Genomic DNA, 20,763 nt, shown 5'->3' on the forward strand with positions numbered 1-20,763 from the left:
GTTTATGAGGAGGCAGGATAAGGTGCAATTTTAAGCACATATGGCAGTATTTGTTTAGAGAGGAGGAAGGGCAGCCCCTCTATTATAACAGGAGAGAAGAGTAGGATGGTTGCAGATAATAGTAAAATTGTGTTTTTGTCATTTGGATGATAAGTTGTTCTAACCTATTATCTTTTCTGTTCTCTGTAAAGTAGAAGGTAAAGTCATCTGCTAAGAATGAGGGGGAAGGGACTTCCCTGGTGGTCCAGTGGTAAAGAATCCACCTTACAATGCAGGGGAGGCGGGTTCGATCCCTGGTCAGGGAACTAAGAACCCACATGCTGCAGGGCAGCTAAGCCCACGTGCCACAACTACTGAGCTCACGCACCTCAACTAGAGCCTGAGTGCCGCAAACTACAGAGCCCACATGCCCTGGAGCCCGCGCACCACAACTAGAGAGAGAAAACTCACACGCCATAACTAGAGAGAAGCCTGCGCACCACAGTGAAGATCCCAAGTGCAGCAACTAAGACCCAAGGCAGCCAAAAAATACAAATACAAATAAATAAATAAATAATAAATAAATCTAAAAAAATAAAAGAATTCTTTATTAAAAAAAAAAAAAGAATGAGGGGGAAGAGAGAAGGGTCCAAGGTTTGAAAGAAGTACCAAAGGTTTGAAATAGTCTTTTTGGAAACCAGGAGAGTGAATTTTCCAAAGAAATCTTGTAGGTTATGAGGCAGTTTGGAAGCCCTTTGGAGATTGGTGATCATGAATTTACAGTGAAATCCAACATGCCTTTTTATATCACTCTCTCCATCAGTCCTTAGCTGCTTGAGTGCAGGCATAGAGAAAGTAGGTATTTGAGCTCATCCTGATGAGTATAATGAAATTTAGGGGCAAGGAATTTGGAGTATTAGCCATAGATGTTATTAAAATGATGGATCATGAAATTTAAGCTGGATTAAGAAATTTGTTATATTTACGATCCAATTAGCAGTTTTGATTAGTCAGAAATTTTATTGGTGAAGTAATAAATAGGTTACCCTTATAATGTTCATGTTCATGTTTAAAGTTTTAGATAATGCTTTTCACACAAAGCTATTTAAATGGGGCATGAGACTTTAAGCAAAATGGGGTTTGCTTTGATAGGCCCAAGATAATTGCATTAATTCATGATTATTGTTATGTTTTTGCAGTAACATGATTTAGTCATTGCATTTCTTTATGGTCAAGCTTCTCTTTTAACTGTCACATTTATATCACTTTGAACAATATTTCTAAGAGTTGTATCTCTTTGGCTTTTTGTTGTCTATTTACTGCTTGTATTGACTACTGATATCCCATTCATTGTGAGAGGATTCAGGAATAAATAGCAGCTAAATTGTATTTTAAGTCTGGTGTGCAACATCATGGAAATTGATTAAAGTGATTTCTTAGACTAAGTGAAATATGAATAGCTCATTTGGTGAGTTATATTTCCAGTAATGGCAGACTAAGTAATTCAGACTAATCCTCCCATCAAAAGGTAACTAAAAAAAGAAGTATGAAATATAACTGTAAAGATTATATTAAAAGCATCAAAGAGCTAATGGGGAATTAGTGTTAAGATATAAGAGATGATGGGAACCCAAAGAAGTGAGCCAGCACTTAGGGCCATTTTTGTCCTGGAGGTGATGACCAAACTGAAAGAGACAGCTGAGAGTCTGGGCTGAGCTTTTGGTGCCTATCAGGTCCAGTAGTTAGGATGCCAAGAATGGGGACATTAATGAATAACATCCCCAGCCCTACACTTTGTGTTGGTATCCCAAAGAAAATAAGAGGAAACGAGAAGCAAACCTTCCCTTGATTGAATAGCAACCTGGTTTTGATTTATTTGGGTAGCCTAAGAAATTCAGGCCCTGAACTTGGGTTAAGGTAATCCTGGATTGCCATGGTCCCCAGACATCTGGCAAAAGCAATAAACATCCTCTTTGAAGAAAGAGAACATTATTCTATACCTCAAATTATTTATACAAAAAAATTTTTAAACAAAATATTCAGCATACAAAGATAACCTGACATAGATGAAAATAAGTTACCAAGAATGGGAACAGCAGAACTTAGACAACAAAAATAAATGACAGAGAACTCACATATTGGAATTATTGACACATAATAAGATTACTAGTTTAAGTTGATAGAAGCCAAGTTCAGAAATTTTTGACAGGGAATTATAAACTATAAAAAGTGACAAAGAAGGACTTCCCTGGTGGTCCAGTAGCTAAGACTCCACGCTCCCAATGCAGGGGGCCTGGGTTTGATCCCTGGTCAGGGAACTAGATCCCACATGCCACAACTAAGAGTTCACATGCATGCAACTAAAGATCCCGCATGCAGCAACTGAAAAGATTCCACATGCCACAACTAAGACCCAGCGCAGCCAAATAAATAAATAAATATATATTTTTTTAAAGTGACAGAGAGTTTAAATAAAAACAAATAGAAATGCTACTACTGAAAAACGTAATAACAAATTTAAGATCAGTGGCAAATTTAACAGCAACTTAGTTATAGCTGAAAAATTAGTAAAATGAAAGATAAAAGTCAGAAGAAACTATCCAGAATGAAGCACAGACAGACAAAATTATGAGAAATATAAAAGAAAGTAAGAGACCTAGAGAGTACATGTCTAATATTTTTTAACTGTAAAGTAAACATAACATAAATTTGCCATTTTTTTTTTTTTTTTTTTGGTTGCATTGGGCCTCCGTTGCTGTGCACGGGCTTTCTCTAGTTGCAGTGAGCGGGGGCTACTCTTTGTTGTGGTACATGGGTTTCTCAATGCGGTGGCTTCTCTTGTTGCAGAGCATGGGCTCTAGGCTCGCGGGCTTCAGTAGTTGTGGCACGTGGGCTCAGTAGTTGTGGCTCACGGGCTCTAGAGCACAGGCTCAGGAGTTGTGACGCACGCGCTTAGTTGTTCCGTGGCATGTGGGATCTTCCCGGAGCAGGGCTCGAACCCATGTCCCCTGCACTGGCAGGCGGATTCTTAACCACTGCACCACCAGGGAAGTCCCCATCATCATTTTTTAAGCATACAGTTCAGTAATGTTAAATATATTCCTGTTGTGCAGCCCATCTCCAGAACTCTTTCCTCTTGCAAAGCTGAAACTCTCTACCTAATGAACAATTCCCATTGCCTCCTGGCAACCACCACTCTACTTTGTCTCTATGAATTTGACTACCTCTATTGTGGAATCATACAGTATTTGTGTTTTTGTGTGAGAAGGTCTAAGTTTTTAATGGGGTTTCCCCTTAAAAGGGAAAAAGAATGGATCAGAGGCAAAATTTGAAGAGATAATGGCTAAGATATTTCAGAATTATTGAGAGATATTAATTTATAGATTCAAGAATTTCATTGACTCCCAATAAGATAAGAAATCCTGTAATATACAACATGATAAATGTAACTGTTATATATAAATGTTAAGAGAGTGAATCCTAAGAGTTCTTGTCCCAAGAGAAAAAATCTTCTATTTCTTTAATTCTGTACCTATATGAGATGATGGATGTTCACTAAGCTTATTGCGATAATAACTTAATAATGTATGTAAATCAAATCATTATGCTGTATTCCTTAAACTTCTACAGTGCTGTAGGTCAATTATATCTCAATAAACTGGAAGAAAAAAAATTTTTTAGTTTAAAAAAAGAATGTCTTTCAGAAAAAAAAAATCATACCCATACCTATCATAATGAAACTGCAGAAAACAAAAAGAGCATTTTTAAAGCAACCAGAGGGAAAAAGTATAGAATCTCTTCAAAAAATCAATAATTAGAGTTCATATCTCAGCAATAGCAATGGAAGCCAAGGTATAGTCCACTAGGTCTTTTTTGTTTTGTTTTTATAAATTTATTTATTTATTTGTTTGTTTTTGGCTGTGTTGGGTCTTCGTTGCTACGCATGGGCTTCCTCTAGTTGTGGCAGGCGGGGGCTACTCTGTTGTGGTGCACAGTCTTCCCATTGTGGTGGCTTCTCTTGTTGCGGAGCACAGGCTCTAGGCGCGTGGGCTCAGTAGTTGTGGCTTGTGGACTCTAGAGTGCAGGTTCGGTAGTTGCTCCATGGCATGTGGAATCTTCCCGGACCAGGACTCAAACCCGTGTCCCCTGCATTGGCAGGCAGGTTCTTAACCACTGCACCACCAGGGAAGTCCCTCTACTAGGTCTGCAGTATGACAAAAGAAATAGTTAATAATCTAGAAAATCTGTGCCTTCCTTAAATATCCTTTGAGAATGAAAGCAAAATAAAGATTTTTTAGGCAAAGAAAAATTGAAAGAATTTGCAGCTAGCAAACTGCTTTAAAAAGGAAATACTGGGACTTCCCTGGAGGTCCAGTGGTTAAGACTACACGCTCCCAATGCAGGGGGCCCGGGTTCGATCCTTGGTCAGGGAACTAGATCCCACATACCGCAACTAAGAGCCCACGTGTCACAACTAAAGATATCCCACATGCTGCAACAAAGATCCCACGTGATGCAGCTAAGACCTGGTGCAGCCAAATAAATAAAAATAAATAAATAAAAATTTTTTTTTTTGAAAAAGGAAATACTAATGGATGTTCTCAAGATACAGGAAGGAATGAAGACCAAAGAAAAAAATTAATATATTGGTGAATCTAAATGAACATTGGCTGTATGAAGCAATAATGGTAAAACAATAGTGGTAATGCTTTATGTGTGTGTTTTTAATAAATGTATAATTACATTAATCATATAGACAATTTTAAAATAATTGATATATACTATACATTTTAGTGTATAATAATAAAACCCATAATAATAGCCTATAAGTTGGGAGAGTGATGAAATGGAGTTTGAAAGGTCTTGCATTAGGGAGTGTATTAACAAATTAGACTTTGATAAGTCGAGGATACATGTAATAAGTTCTAGGGTAACCACTAAAAGCATAGAAGGGTGTATAACTTCTGAATTAATGTGTGTGAAGGGAATGAGTGGAATGATAAAAAAGCAGAAACAAAAATTTAAAATTCTTACTAATGGAAATAAAAGGGACATGATGTAATCTAATAAAGGATAGATAATTAAGACTTACAGCAAATATTACACTTGATAGTGAAATGTAGAAAAATTTTCCTTTGAAATTGGGAGCATGTTAAGGATGCTCATTGTCAACATACTTCTATTCAAATTGATCTGGAGGTCCTGAACAGTATATTAACACAGAAAAAGAAATATTAAAAGGTTATAGAGATTGAATGGAGCTCTCATAATTTGCAGATGATAATTGTGAATGTAGAAAACCCTGAAGAATCTACAGACAAATCATTAGAATTAGTAAGAATTTAAGATTGATCTATTAAAAATCATTTACAAAAATCAGTTGTATTTCTATAAACCAATGAGATTAGAAAATGAAATTTATAAAAAGAAACCACTTACAGTAGCCTAAAAAATAAGTACCTAGGAATAAATCTAATAAAATAAAACATAAGAACTCTATATAGAAAACATAGAACATTATTCAGAGAAAATGAAACTAAAAAATGGATTTTTATACCATGTTCATGGATTCAGACTCAATATTGTAAAGATATAAATGTTCACCAAACTGACCTATATAGATCCATGCGATCTCAGTAAAAATCCTAACAGGTTTTTATCAGGAACTTTTCTAAGCTAATCCTGAAATATTTATGGAAATACAAAGGGCCAAGAATAGCTAAGATACTCTCAGAGAACACAAAGGTAGAAGTACTTTCTCTGCTCAGTATCAAAATTTATTTTAAGTCTTAGTTAATTAAGACAGAGTGATACTGATAAAGATTAAACAGATGGATCAGTAGCAGAGAATGAAATACATTTAACCCTTGAACAACACTGGTTTGAACTGTGTAGGTCCACTTATACATGAATTTAAAAAAATAAAGATGTACAGTACTACGTAATTTGTGGTTAGTTGAATCTGTGGATTTTGGTATGTATGGGGACTCCTAGAACCGATCCCCCACAGATACCAAGGAATGTCTGTACTCAAAGCTACTTAGATACTTTGAGTACTTTGTACTCAAAGCTACTTAGCTACTGTGACAGAGGTGACGTTACAGAGCAGTGGGCAAAGGATAGACTTTCCAATAAGAGGTACCGGGACATTGGGATATCAAAATAGGGAAAAAATAGCCCAAACTATTCCCCCAAAAAAGCCTATATGTGAAACAAAAGCTAATAAAGCTGGGAATTCCCTGGCAGTCCAGTGGTTAGGACTTTGTGCTCTCACTGCCGAGGGAGCGGGTTCAATCCCTAGTCAGGGAGCTAAGATCCCGCAAGCCGTGCAGGGTAGCCAGAAAAGAATAAAAAACTTATAAAGCTATTAAAAGGTAATACCATAAAGGGAGAGATTTTAAATTCAAGTACATTAACTACATTAAATAAACTGAAACTGAGGAGACAAACTCACAGGTGGGACCAGATATTAGCAACACATATCCATAAAAGGTTCATATTAAGATTTTTTTGACTTGTACAAATTAATAAGAAAACGACAATAGGAACTTCACACCAGAAAGTTCCTTGTTGTTCAGTAAACATGAAAAGGAGCTCAACCTCATTTTTAATTGGGGAAATGCAAATTAAAACCACAGATACCACTACATGCTCACCAGAATGACTACAATTAAAATGTCTCACCAAGTGTTATCAAGAACATAGAGTAATGAGAACTCTCATACACTGCTGATAGTAATTTAATTTGGTATACATGAGCACTTGTGCATCAGGAAACATGTTAAGGAATGTTCATAATACTACTACTTGGACTAGTTCCAAACTGGAAATAACCCATCCACCAGCTGTAGAATAGATAAGCAAATTGTGATTATTCATACAATGGCATACTGTCCATTAAAGCAAATGTTAGTTACATGTAGTAACATGGTTGAATCACAAAAACATAGTATTAAAACAAATGAGATGGGACTTCCCTGGTGGCGCAGTGGTTAAGAATCCGCCTGCCAATTCAGGGGACATGGGTTCGAGCCTTGATCCGGGAAGATCCCACATGCCGCAGAGCAACTAAGCCCATGGGCCACAACTACTGAGCCTGAGCACTAAAGCCCACGAGCCACAACTACTGAGCCCATGTGCCACAACTATTGAAGCCCGTGCACATAGAGCCTGTGCTCCGCAACAAGAGAAGCCACTGCAATGAGAAGCCGGCGCACCACAACGAAGAGTAGCCCCCATTCGCCACAACTAGAGAAAGCCCATGTGCAGCAGCAAAGACCCAATGCAGCCAATAAATAAATAAATTTATTTCAAAAAAAAAAAACAATACAAATGAGACAAACTAAACTGTAGTGTTTAGGAATACATCCTTAAGTGGTAAAAGGTATAAGCAAGAAAGTGAGAACCATAAAAGTCGAGGTAGAGGTTATCCTTTGGGAAGGATGGAGGCAATTATGGTTGGGAATGGGCCCAAGAGGAATCCTGGAGTATTGGCAATATTCTGTTTTTTAGTGTGGATAGTGTTACATGGATATTTGTTAAGGTATACATTTATGTTTCATGCTCTTTTCTGTATGAGTATTATTTTTTGAGATACTGAGAAAGGTGTAAAAGTGTTAGTAGGATGGTATGACGGGGCAAAGAAGAACAGAAACATACAGTCGTCTTTAAAGGAATGGTTCTATAATGAACGAACCTCTCAAATTTAGTCTTTTACGTGACAGGGTTGTAAAGTGAAGGACCACATGGTGGTTCTTCGTGATCAAGGTGAAGGTGAAGATTTGCTGTCCTGCCCAACTGCCAGAATACTGGATGATCTGCAGAAACACAAAGATGTCATTCTTGTGCCTTTTGCTAAAGATACAGTCAGGTGAGGTGGGGGAAATGGTGTACTGCGACTTTATTCAATGGTTCGCATCCTGGAATCCTCTACCCCCCAGTACCTCCCCAAATCAGTAATGGCAGTCGTTTTCGTTATTTCAGAAAGCCTAGCTGAAATTATATGTTAGCTTACAATAAGAGCAAGCAGATGTTTATTTGGTAGGAAAAAAACCTCTAAATATTGGAAGTCCAAGGGGAAGAAAAACTAATAATAGGAGTTCCTGGTGATTCAAAGGGTGGGGCCCACACTCCAATTTTAGAGGATTTAAAAAATGTTTTCCAAGTTACTTAAGCCCATCTTAGCTAACTGATGGAACTAGAAAAAAAAATTGATGGAACTAGAAAAATAAATTGATGGTTGAGGTTATCTTTGCATAAATTTGAACTCCTTGGATTCAGTAATTAATGAAGTCACTTCCATCATTTTACAGTTGCAACAGGCTGTCAGGTTGGGGGTAGGAGGACTCTCTGATAAAAGCTGTCCTCAAAGCAGTATCCACCATAGCAGCCTGTTTCACCACCTGGCAGGTACAGTGTTTGGAGTATAGTGGTGCTCCCCCCATATGGAGTGACTTATGCTGGGGGAGTCACTAGATGCATTAAGAAATGTAAATGTTGAAGTGGCATGCCTTTATACTCAAGAACTGTATTTCTAAAGAGCAATTTATAAAACATTTGCAATAAGAAAAGATATTGTTTACATTTAAATTCTTAAGAAATTGGGGAATTCCCTGGCGGTCCAGTGGTTAGGACTCGGCAACTTTCACTGGCAGGGCCCAGGTTTGATCCCTGGTTGGGCAACTAAGATCCTGCAAGCTGTGCAGCAAGGCCAAAAAAAAAATCTTAAATTGAACACTTCTCCATGAAATGTCTTTTCCTTTCAAGTGATTCTGGTGGTCCCTGTGATGAAAAGGGTCTAGACTGTGATGTTTTACTGGAGCCAAATACACCATGGGGCCCCAAGAGTGGGGAGCTCAATGCTGTAAGTAGCTTGCTTCATTTATTCTTTATTTATAAAAACAATTGATAATATTTAATTTTTGACAAAAATTTGATCTGTTTAATACTGAAATTTTCCATTAATATGCATTAACTCTCATAACAAGGTATTATGCTGAGTTAACAGGACTATAAGGATGATGCATTCCTTGCACTCAAAGAATTAATAATTAATCAACTTAAATTTGGGGGAAAATATAGTCTTCAGGGTTTATTATGGACAAATAATGATTTGAGAAATGAAGACAGTATGAATGGGATATTTTATCCCCTCCTAGTCCTGTAAACATTTTTTGGTATGAAATTCTTTTTGTTAATTGTATTCAGTAATGCATTTAGTTTTTCCAGGGTTTCAAAACTGAGATATTTTCAAGGTGACTGGAAAGCATTGATTCCTTTGATTCCTGTTACTAACAGCCAGGGAGTCTCTGTTTGCCTGTGAACTTCCTGTCTGTGTTAGTTGAAGTAGCATTTACTTGAGAAAATGAAATATTCCATGTAAAATGCATTATAAACTTTAGATGGCTGTGTTTAATTACTAACATTTATTTATAAATTATATACAAAATAGCAAATTAGATTTCTTGAATATCCATATATAATCTGGTTCCTTAATTTATAATAGAATATGAACATTAAAAAGTGATTGAAATAATTCACAATATAAAATTATATTATCTCTATATGTGATTTACTTGTCCTTTGGAAATGACCCTAGGAAATGTTGATTTTTTTTTTTTCTTTTTTGTAGACATACACATTTTTTCTGGGCAGGGAATACAAAAGATTGTACTATATCATTTTTAGATGAGTTTAAAATTATGTTTCAACCTAGAAGGGAATGAACTTTTTTAACTTTTTCCAACTCTTCTACAATATCCATATGAAAATAAGGAGCTGCAATCTGGGTAGATGCAGATATATTAATCTCTTATTCCTTTGTCTTTTTTATAGTTCTTATCACTGAAAAACTGGACACTGCAGCTGGTAAGTGAGCAACTATATTTCACTTTCATGAATCTCTTTCTTCCTAAATCAAAGTTCAGTTTAATAAAATCTCATGAGTATCTAATTTTATAGATTTTAGTTAAATGTATATCATCCTTTTCAGCTTCTGTAATTTCGCACTTATTAAAAAGTCATTGTTTAAAACAGACACATACTCCATTATCTAGCTGCATAGTCCATAAGTTTTCTTAAATGACTTTTTTAAAGTCACTTTTAAGTCACATTTAGAACATTGAACAAAACAACATATCAATTAAGTTCCAGTTATTTGGTTGTTTGATTGATTGATTGATTTTTTTGTTGTTTTTTACCTATTTGCCATTACTGTGCCATCTGCCACCAGTATTCACAAGAATGGAATAGAAATTTGTATCAGTGATAACAGACAGTAGGGTAGATAGATGGAGGAAACTGATGACGATACGTTCAGATGATCCAGCACCACATTCACCCAGAGAATGTGCACATTTACTTGTTTATGAGACTACATTCATATTGGCAATTATTGTATTTTAGTTTAATCTTTTTTTTTAGGTTTATTTATTTATTTTTGGCTGCATCAGGTCTTAGTTGCAGCACGCGGAGGGATCTTCGTTGAGTCATGAGGGGATTTTTCGTTGTGCTGCTCACGCTTCTCTAGTTGTGGCATGTGGGTTTTTTTTTTTTTCTCTTTTCTAGTTGTGGCACGCAGGCTCCAGGGTGTGTGGGCTCTGTAGTTGTGGCGCGTGGGTTCCAGAGAGTGTGGTCTCTGGTTTGCGGCACGCAGGCTCTCTAGTTAAGGCACATGAGTTCAGTAGTTGTGTCATGCGGGCTTAGTTGCCCCACGGCATGTGGGATCTTAGTTCCCTGACCAGGGATCGAACCCGCATCCCCTGCATTGGAAGGCGTATTCTTTTCCACTGGACCACCTGGGAAGTCCCTAATTTAATCTTAATATCAAGGAAAATACTTTCAATTGAGTGATAGAAGTGCAGTTCAACAAATACTGAGTACTTATAATGTGCCCATCACTCTGCTAGAATCTGTGAAGGAAATAAATTTTTAAAATATTTAATGTAATGCTATCTTGTCCTAAATGTAGAAATTCTTACATCCATTTCCTGAAAGTTGTGCTAGACAGTGGTCATTTTATCAGTTCTTGTTTGGCTCATTCATCCAAAATAAATTTAGATGAGTGTGTTCGAAAGAATTCATTGGTGATGTGATAATATACAGTTTTAATACAATGTATTTGTTTTTTCAATTCAGAAACAGCAGTCATTATTTTCAGAAGAAGAAGAATATACCACTGGGTCCGAGGTCACTGAAGATGAAGTTGGAGATGAAGAAGAAGTATCCAAGAAACAAAGTATGGATTTCTAAGTTAAAAATCAAGTCTCACTTTTATGAGGAGGGTATATTCCAAAGGATTTAATGCAAGGGATGAAGAATTGGCTTTATAAGTCTACATGGTAGGTTACAACATGGAAAAAATAAATAATAGAGGCTTCATCAAGATTCCCTAACCCTGACACTAACACAGAATACTCATAAAGTTATTTTTTTTAAAGTGCTGTATACTAAGCAATAACCCTCCAAGTTTTCATTTCAGGTGTAACCTAATGGGTTTCTCAAAACGTGTGACTATCTCATTGTACCTGAGATGATTTGAAGTGACACTCAAATGAAGCATTAAATAATAGTCATCAAAGTATGATTTTTTAAGTTAAAACCATAACTTTATACAACTATAGAATGAACTTGTGTCGAAATTTTTCAACCCATTAGTGAGAGAAATAGCAGGGAAAGTTAGGGTTAGGGTTAAGCATTTGAAGGCTCAGGTATTTGTAGGCATTTGAAAAAAGAATGTTAAAAAAAGACTGCAAATTAGATACAACACTGATTAATGTCATACAAGGCAATAAACCCATAACCACCGGGGTTATCTTTGTTTTCCTTTTTTCCTTTTTTCCTTTTTTTGGCCCCGACACGCGGCATGCGGGATCTCGGTTCCCCAACCAGAGATCAAACCCGTGCCCCCTGCAGTGGAAGCATGGAGTCTTAACCACTGGACCAACGGGGAAGTCCTGGGGTTATCTTTTCTATTGGACAGAAATCATTTGCATTTCTGTTAGAAAAATTTGTAAGGTAACATGAAAATTCACAGTATCTGGGCCTTCAATCAATAGTAGACAGGAAAGTCAAACATAAGGACGTTCTCTTAGAGGATTAAGTAAGCAGTCCTCCAGTATATCACTTAAAGGACATGCAGTCTTCCCTTTGTCTTATTTCTAAGTTTTATATAATTTTTCTTTACATGTTGAATTCCCCTAATGAAAAAACTAGTCATTTATCAATTATTTTTCAATACTAATTAGTGAAGGAGAAAATGCTACTATGTTGTGTGTGTTTCACAGTTGATTGAGGTATAGTTTACATGTAATAAAATTCATTCATTTTTAAGTGTACACACTGACGAGTTTAAGCACAGTTGTATAACCACCACCAAAATCAAGACCTAGAATATCACTCCAGAAAGTTTCCTTCTAACCCTTTACACTCAGTTCCCTTTCCCCACTCCCAATCCCAGGCAACCAATAATCTGCTTTTTGTCACTGTGGTTTACCTTTTCTAAGATCTCATATAAATGGAATCATGAATAGCCTTTTGTGTCTGGCTTCTTTCACTTAGTATGATGTTTTTGAGATTCATCCATTTGTTGTGTGTATCAGTAGTTTGTTCCTTTGTATTGCAGAGTAGTGTTCCATTGTAGAAATACACCATAATCTGTTCATCCATCCACCATTTCATGGACATTTGGGTTCTTTTCAGTTCTTGGCTGTTATGAATAATGCTGCTGTGAACATTTGCGTAAAAGTTTGTGTGGACATATGTTTTCATTTCTCTTGGGTAGATACCTACAAGTGGAATTGCTGGGTCACATGCTCAGTGTATGTTTAACTTTATAAGGAACTGCCAAACTGTTTTGCAAAGTGACTGTACCATTTTGCATCCCACCAGCAATGTATGAGAGTTCCAGTCGCTACACATTTGTACCAATACTTGGTATTATTGTGGTTTTTTTTAATATTAGGCATTCTAGTGTGTGTGTAATTCTTCGCATCTTTTCATGTGCTTCTTGGTCATTTATATGTCTTTTTTGTGAAATGTCTGTTTAAATCTTTTGCCTTAAATCTTTTTTAATTGAATTGTTTGCCTTATTGAATTGTAAGAGTTCTTTATATATTTGTGGATACAAGTCCATATGTTTTGCAGATATTTTTCCCTAGTCTATGACTTGCCTTTTACTTTTATTAACATTGTCTTTTGAAAACAAAAGTTTTTAATTTTGTGAACTATAATTTTTTAGCTTTCCTTTTATGTTTCAGGCTTTACTAGCTAAGAAATCTTTGGCTACCCCAAAGTCATAAAGATTTTCTATGTTTTCTTTTAGAGGCTCTATGACTTTAGCTCTTATATTTAAGTATACAATACCTTCCAGGTTAATTTTTTTGTGTGGTATGAGGTAAGAGTCAAGATTCCTTTCTTTTTTCCATAGGCATAGCCAGTTGTCCTAGTACTATTTGTTGAAAGGACTGTTCTTTCCCCATTGGATTACTTTAGCAACTTTGTTAAAGAATCAGTTGACCATTACATATGGATCTACTTCTGAACTTTGTTCTCTTCCATTGATTCTGTCTTTACATCAGTATATCAATGTCACACTGTCTTAATTTTTGTAGTTTTTAGTGACTCTTGAAATCAGTGGTGTGAGTCCTCCAAAACTGTTCTCTTGTCTTAGTTTATTTTGGTATTGGAATTGTGTTGAAGCTGTATGTTGCTCTTTTTTTCCCCAATGGCAAGTCTTCCAATCCATGAACACGGACTGTCTCTCCATTTATTTAAGTCTTCTTTAATGTCTCTCAATCATGTTTTGTAGTTTCATTATGCAAACGTTGTAACATCTTTTGTTACATTTGTTCCTAAGTATTTTCTTATGCTTTTATAAATGGAAGTAGGTTTTTTAAATTTTCCAATTGTTCATTAATGGTAATATTGAAATACAGCTGGTCTTTGTGTATTGACTTTGTATCCTATGACCTTGCTAAATTGACTTAATTTTTCTTTGCTTATTAGATTGCTTTCAGTATGTATGCCTTTTATCTCGTCTTGCCTTTTTGTGTTGGTTAGGACCTGATGTTGATTAGAAGTGGTGAGAACAGACATCCTTGCCTTGTTCCTTATCTTAGGGGGAAAGCATTCAATCTTTATATTTCTAAACATTTTTTTTTGATGTGGACCATTTTTAAAGTCTTTATTGAATTTGTTACAGTATTGCTTCTGTTTTATGTTTTGGTTTTTCTGGCTGCGAGGCTTGTGGGATCTTAGCTCCTCGACCAGGGATCAAACCCACACCCCCTGCACTGGAAGGCGAAGTCTTAACCACTGGGACTCCAGGGAGGCCCCCTCTATCTTTAACCATTAAGTATGTAACGTTAGTTGTTGGCTTCTCATAAACGCCCTTTCTTAGGTTGAGGAGGTTCCTTTCTATTTCTAGTTTGCCACATGAATGGGTGTTGAATTTTGTCAAATGCTTTTTCTCCATTTACTGAGATGATAATATAGTCTTTCTCCATCATTATATCAATATGATGAATTACATTGATTTTTCAAGTGTTACATCAGTCTTCCGAGGTAAGCTTCACTTGGTCGTGAGGTGTTTTTCTCTTTATATGTTAGTGTATTGGACTTGCTTGTATTTTGTTAAAGATTTTTTGTTTGTGTTCATGAGGGATATTTGTCTGTAGTTTTTTTGTGATGTCTTCTTCAAGTTTGTTATCAGGTTAATACCTCATAAAATGAGTTGGAAAATGTTCACTTCTCTTTTCTGAAAGAATTTGTGTAGTATTTGTATTCTTTGTTCCTTAAAAGTATGGTGAAATTCAGCAGTAAAGTCATTTGGGCCTGGAGTTTTCTTTATAGGAAGCTTTTTAATTATCAGTTAAGGTCTTTAATTAATATAGTGCTATTCAGGTTTTCTGTTTCTTCTTGAATGTTTTGATAATTTCTTTCAAGGAATGTGTCCATTTTATCCAAGTTGTCACATTTATTGGCATAAAGTTGCTCATGGCATTTTCTTATTATCCTTTTCTGTCTGAAGGATCTCTAGTGATGTCCCTCTTTCATTCCTGATATTGATAATTTGTGTCTTATCTCTTTTTTTCTTGGTCAGTTTAGTTAGAGGTTTATTAGTTTTATTGATCTTTTCAAGGAACCAGCTTTTGATTTCATTGACTTTCTCTATAGTTTGCCTATTTTATATTTCATTGATTTTCCCTCTTATATTTACTATTTCCTTCCTTGTAATTACTTTGGACTTAATTTACTCTTTTTTTTAGGTTCTTAAAGTGGAAACTTAAATCATTGGGTTTTGTTGGGTTTTTTTTTGTGGTACGCAGGCCTCTCACTGTTGTGGCCTCTCCCGTTGCGGAGCACAGGCTCCAGACGCGCAGGCTCAGTGGTCATGGCTCACCATGGCTCACATAGCCGCTCCGCGGCATGTGGGATCTTCCCAGACCGGGACACGAACCTGTGTCCCCTGCATCGGCAGGCGGACTCTCAACCACTGCGCCACCAGGGAAGCCCAAAATCATTGTTTTTTTACTTCTTTTCTAGTATAAGCATTTAAAGCTATAAGATTCACTCTAAGCACTGCTTTTAAGTATTCATAGACTTGATATATCTTTTTTTCATTTATATTCAATACAAAATATTTTCTAATTTCCCTTATGATTTTGTCTTTGACCCATGTGTTGTTTAGTAATGTGTTTAATTTCCAAATATTTTCAGATTTTTCTGGATACTTCTCAGTTGTAGGTTTCTAATTTAATTCCATCGTGGTCAGAAAATGTACTCTGTGGTTTCATCTTCTAAATTTTATTGACATGTGTTCCAGATGTGCATGAAAAGAATGTGAATTCTGCTGTTATAGGTGGAGTAGTCTTTAAAGGTAGGGTCAAGTTGGTTTGATTTTCTGGTACAAGTCTTCTCTAATCATATTCTGACTACTTGTTCTATCAATTACTAAGAGAGTAGTATTGAAATCTCAAGCTATGCTTGTTAATTTATGTATTTTTCCTTTCAAGTGTGTCAGTTTTTGCTTTGTGTATGTGTTAGAGCTTTGTAATTAGGCACATATACATTTATAGTGTATTGACTCTTTTCTCATGATCTACCCCTCCTTGTCTATAGTAAAAGTGCTTGTCTGAAAGTCTGTTTTGTTTAATATTAACATAATCACTCTAGATTTTTTTTGTTTACCAATTGGATGACATATCTTTTTTCTATCCTTTTATTTTCAACTTCTTCGTGTTTTTAAATTTAAAGTGTGGGGACTTCCTTGGTGGCGCAGTGGTTAAGAATCCGCCTACCAATGCAGGGGACACAGGTTCAAGCCCTGGTCTGGGAATATCCCACATGCTGCAGAGCAACTAAGCCCATGTGCCACAACTACTGAGCCCGCGAGCCACAACTCCTGAAGCCCACATGCCACAACTACTGAAGCCCGTGCACCTAGAGCCCATGCTCCGCAACAAGAGAAGCCACCGCCATGAGAAGACCACGCACCACAACGAAGAGTAGCCCCTGCCCGCCGCAACTAGAGAAAGCCCGCACACAGCAACAAAGACCCAACACAGCCAAAAATAAATGAATAAATAAAATTTAATTTAAATTGGGTATCTTGTAGATAGCATATTGTTGGTAATAACTTGTTTATCTAGTTTGACAGTCTCTGCTTTTTTTTTTTTAATTTTTGGCTGTGTTGGGTTTTCGTGGCTGCGTGCGGGCTTTCTCTAGTTGTAGTGAGTGGGGGCTACTCTTCATTGTGGTGCGCAGGCTTCTCATTGTGGTGGCTTCTCTTGTTGCGGAGCACAGGATCTAGGTATGTGGACTTCAATAGTTGTGGCTCGTGGGCTCTAGAGCACAGGCTCAGTAGTTGTGGAACATGGGCTTATTTGCTCTGCAGCATGTGGGGTCTTCCCGGACCAGGGCTCGAACCTGTGTCCCCTGCATTGGCAGGCAGATTCTTAACCACTGTGCCACCAGGGAAGCCCAATCTCTGCATTTTGACTGGAACATTTATTCTATTTATATTTAATGTGTTTATTGATATGGTTGTATCAGGTCTGCCATTTTGCTATTCATTTTCTAATTTTCTCAGATGTTTTGCTTCTCTGTTTTGCCTTTCCTGCTTTTTTTGTGCTAAGAAAATAATTTTAGGGTATTATTTAAATTATTTAATTTGCTTTTCAGTTATATTCTTTGCATTTGTTCTAAAGATTACAACATGCCTCTTTAACCTATCACAATCTACTTAAAGGTAATATGAATTATTCCAGGTAAAATAGAAGAACCTTAAAATAATATATAGCTCCATTTTCTTCCCCTTCTTTGTGCTATTGTTGTCGTATATATATGTGTATATAAATATCATATATCATATGATATACATATCATACATTTATATGTATATAAATGTATATTTTTGCTTTACACAGTTATATGTCATTTAGAGAAGAATAAAAGAAAATATATGCAATTAGTCTTTTATATTTATCATTTGTCTCTGTATCTTTGTTACCATCTGATGTTATTTTCTTTCATTCTGAAGGACTTCTTTCATTATTTCCTGTAGTGAGGTATACTAGTGAATTCTCTTATTTTTATTCATCTGAAAATGTCTTTATTTTACTTTTGTGGTGTTTTTTTTTAACATTTATTTGGTTGTACTGGCTCTTAGTTGCAGCAGGCAGGCTACTTAGTTGCGTCTCGAGGGCTCCTTAGTTGCAACTCACTGGCTCCTTAATTGCAGCACATGGGCTCCTTAGTTGTGGCATGTGAACTCTAAGTTGAGGCATGTATGTGGGATCTAGTTCCCTGATCAGGGATCGAACTGGGGCCCTCTGCATTGGGAGTGTGGAGTGTTAACCACGGCGCCACCAGGGAGGTCCCTTGCTTTTGTTCCTTTTTTTTTAATATAAATTTATTTAGAGAGGGCAGACAGCAGAAGCAAGAAGAACTACAATCCTGCAGCCTGTGGAACAAAAATCACATTCACAGAACGATAGACAAGATGAAAAGGCAGAAGGCTATGTACCAGATGAAGGAACAAGATAAAACCCCAGAAAAACAACTAAATGAAGTGGAGATAGGCAACCTTCCAGAAAAAGAATTCAGAATAATGATAGTGAAGATGATCCAGGACCTTGGAAAAAGAGTAGAGGCAAAGATCGAGAAGATGCAAGAAATGTTTAACAAAGACCTAGAAGAATTAAAGAACAAACAAACAGAGATGAACAATACAATAACTGAAATGAAAAATACACTAGAAGGAATCAATAGCAGAATAACTGAGGCAGAAGAACGGATAAGTGACCTGAAAGACAGAATGGTGGAATTCACTGCTGTGGAACAGAATAAAGAAAAAAGAATGAAAAGAAATGAAAACAGCCTAAGACACCTCTGGGACAACATTAAACGCAACAACATTCTCATTATAGGGGTCCCAGAAGGAGAAGAGAGAGAGAAAGGACCTGAGAAAATATTTGAAGAGATTATGGTCGAAAACTTCCCTAACATGGGAAAGGAAATAGCCACCCAAGTCCAGGAAGTGCAGAGAGTCCCATACAGGATAAACCCAAGGATAAACACGCCAAGACACATAGTAATCAAATTGGCAAAAATTAAAGACAAAGAAAAATTATTGAAAACAACAAGGGAAATACAACAAATAGCATACAAGGGAACTCCCATAAGGTTAACAGCTGATTTCTCAGCAGAAACTCTACAAGCCAGAAGAGAGAGGCATGACATATTTAAAGTGATGAAAGGGAAGAACCTACAACCAAGATTACTCTACCCAGCAAGGATCTCATTCAGATTCGATGGAGAAATCAAAAGCTTTACAGACAAGCAAAAGCTAAGAGAATTCAGCACCACCAAACCAGCTCTACAACAAATGCTAAAGGAACTTCTCTAAGTGGGAAACACAAGAGAAAAAAAAAGACCTACAAAAACAGACCCAAAACAATTAAGAAAATGGTAATAGGAACATACGTATCGATAATTACCTTAACCCTGAATGGATTAAATGCTCCAGCCAAAAGATACAGGCCCACTGAATGGATACAAAAACAAGACCCGTATATATGCTGTCTACAAGAGACCCACTTCAGACCTAGGGACACATACAGACTGAAAGTGAGGGGATGGAAAAAGTTATTCCATGCAAATGGAAATCAAAAGAGCTGGAGTAGCAATACTCATATCAGATAAAATAGACTTTAAAATAAAGAATGTTACAAGAGACAAGGAAGGACACTACATAATGATCAAGGGATCAATCCAAGAAGAAGACATAACAATTATAAATATATATGGTCCCAACATAGGAGCACCTCAATACATAAGGCAATTGCTAACAGCTATAAAAGAGGAAATCGACAGTAACACAACAATAGTTAGGGACTTTAACACCTCACTTACACCAACGGACAGATCATCCAAACAAAAAATTACTAAGGAAACACAAGCTTTAAATGACACAATAGGCCAGATAGATTTAATTGATATTTATAGGACATTCCATCCAAAAACAGCAGATTACACTTTCTTCTCAAGTGCACATGGAACATTCTCCAGGATAGATCACATCTTGGGTCACAAATCAAGCCTCAGTAAATTTAAGTAACTTGTAATTATATCAAGCATCTTTTCTGACCACAACGCTATGAGATCAGAAATCAATTACACAGAAACGTAAAAAATACAAACACATGGAGGCTTAACAATACATTACGAAATAACCAAGAGATCACTGAAGAAATCCAAGAGGAAATCAAAAATACCTAGAGACAAATGACAATGAAAACACGATGATCCAAAACCTATGGGATGCAGTTCTAAGAGAGAAGTTTATAGCAATACAAGCCTACCTCAAGAAAGAAGAACAATCTCAAATAAACAATCTAACCTTACACCTAAAGGAACTAGAGAAAGAAGAACAAACAAAACCCAAAGTTAGTAGAAGGAAAGAAATCATAAAGATCAGAGCAGAAATAAATGAAATAGAAACAAAGAAAACAATAGCAAAGATCAATAAAACTTCTCAAAACTGGTTCTTTGAGAAGATAAACAAAATTGATAAACCCTTAGCCAAACTCATCAAGAAAAAGAGGGAGGGGCTTCCCTGGTGGCGCAGTGGTTAAGAATCCGCCTGCCAATGCAGGGGACACGGGTTCGAGCCCTGGTCAGGGAAGATCCCACGTGCCTCGGAGCAACTAAGCCCGTGCGCCAAAACTACTGAGCCTGCGCTCTAGAGCCCGCAAGCCACAACTACTGAAGCCTGTGTGCCACAACTACTGAAGCCCACGCACCTAGAACCTGTGCTCCACAACAAGAGAAGCCACTGCAATGAGAAGACTGTGCACAACAAAGAGTAGCCCCCACTCTCAGCAACCAGAGAAAACCCGCATGCAGTGAAGACCCAAAGCAGCCAAAAATTAAATAAATGAATAATTAAATAAAAAATAAAAAAAAGAGGGAGAGGGCTCAAATCAATAAAATTAGAAATGTAAAAGGAGAAGTTACAACAGACACCGCAGAAATACAAAGCATCCTAAGAGAGTACTACAAGCAACTCTATGCCAATAAAATGGACAACCTGGAAGAAATGGACAAATTCTTAGAAAGGTATAACCTTCCAAGACTGAATCAGGAAGAAATAGAAAATATGAACAGACCAATCACAAGTAATGAAATTGAAACTGTGATTAAAAATCTTCCAACAAACAAAAGTCCAGGAGCAGAAGGCTTCACAGGTGAATTCTATCAAACATTTAGAGAAGAGCTAACACC

The 20,763-nt window shown here is 36.6% G+C and overlaps 1 protein-coding gene across 1 annotated transcript in view; it reads left to right on the forward strand.

Annotated features, from left to right (window-relative positions):
• SANBR (SANT and BTB domain regulator of CSR) overlaps positions 1 to 20,763 on the forward strand; it is a gene marked incomplete at its 3' end in the record, with an annotated part of 64,397 nt that overhangs the window by 34,828 nt on the left and 8,806 nt on the right. Inside the window, exons 12-15 of the mRNA XM_082672119.1 lie at positions 7,704 to 7,849; positions 8,746 to 8,842; positions 9,814 to 9,846; positions 11,116 to 11,215. Coding sequence (XP_082528245.1) covers positions 7,704 to 7,849; positions 8,746 to 8,842; positions 9,814 to 9,846; positions 11,116 to 11,215 — 376 coding nt within the window. The remainder of the gene's footprint in view (positions 1 to 7,703; positions 7,850 to 8,745; positions 8,843 to 9,813; positions 9,847 to 11,115; positions 11,216 to 20,763) is intronic.

The sequence above is a fragment of the Grampus griseus genome (assembly GCF_964374135.1).
Source record: "Grampus griseus genome assembly, chromosome: 15".
NCBI classification, from domain to species: Eukaryota; Metazoa; Chordata; class Mammalia; order Artiodactyla; family Delphinidae; genus Grampus; species Grampus griseus.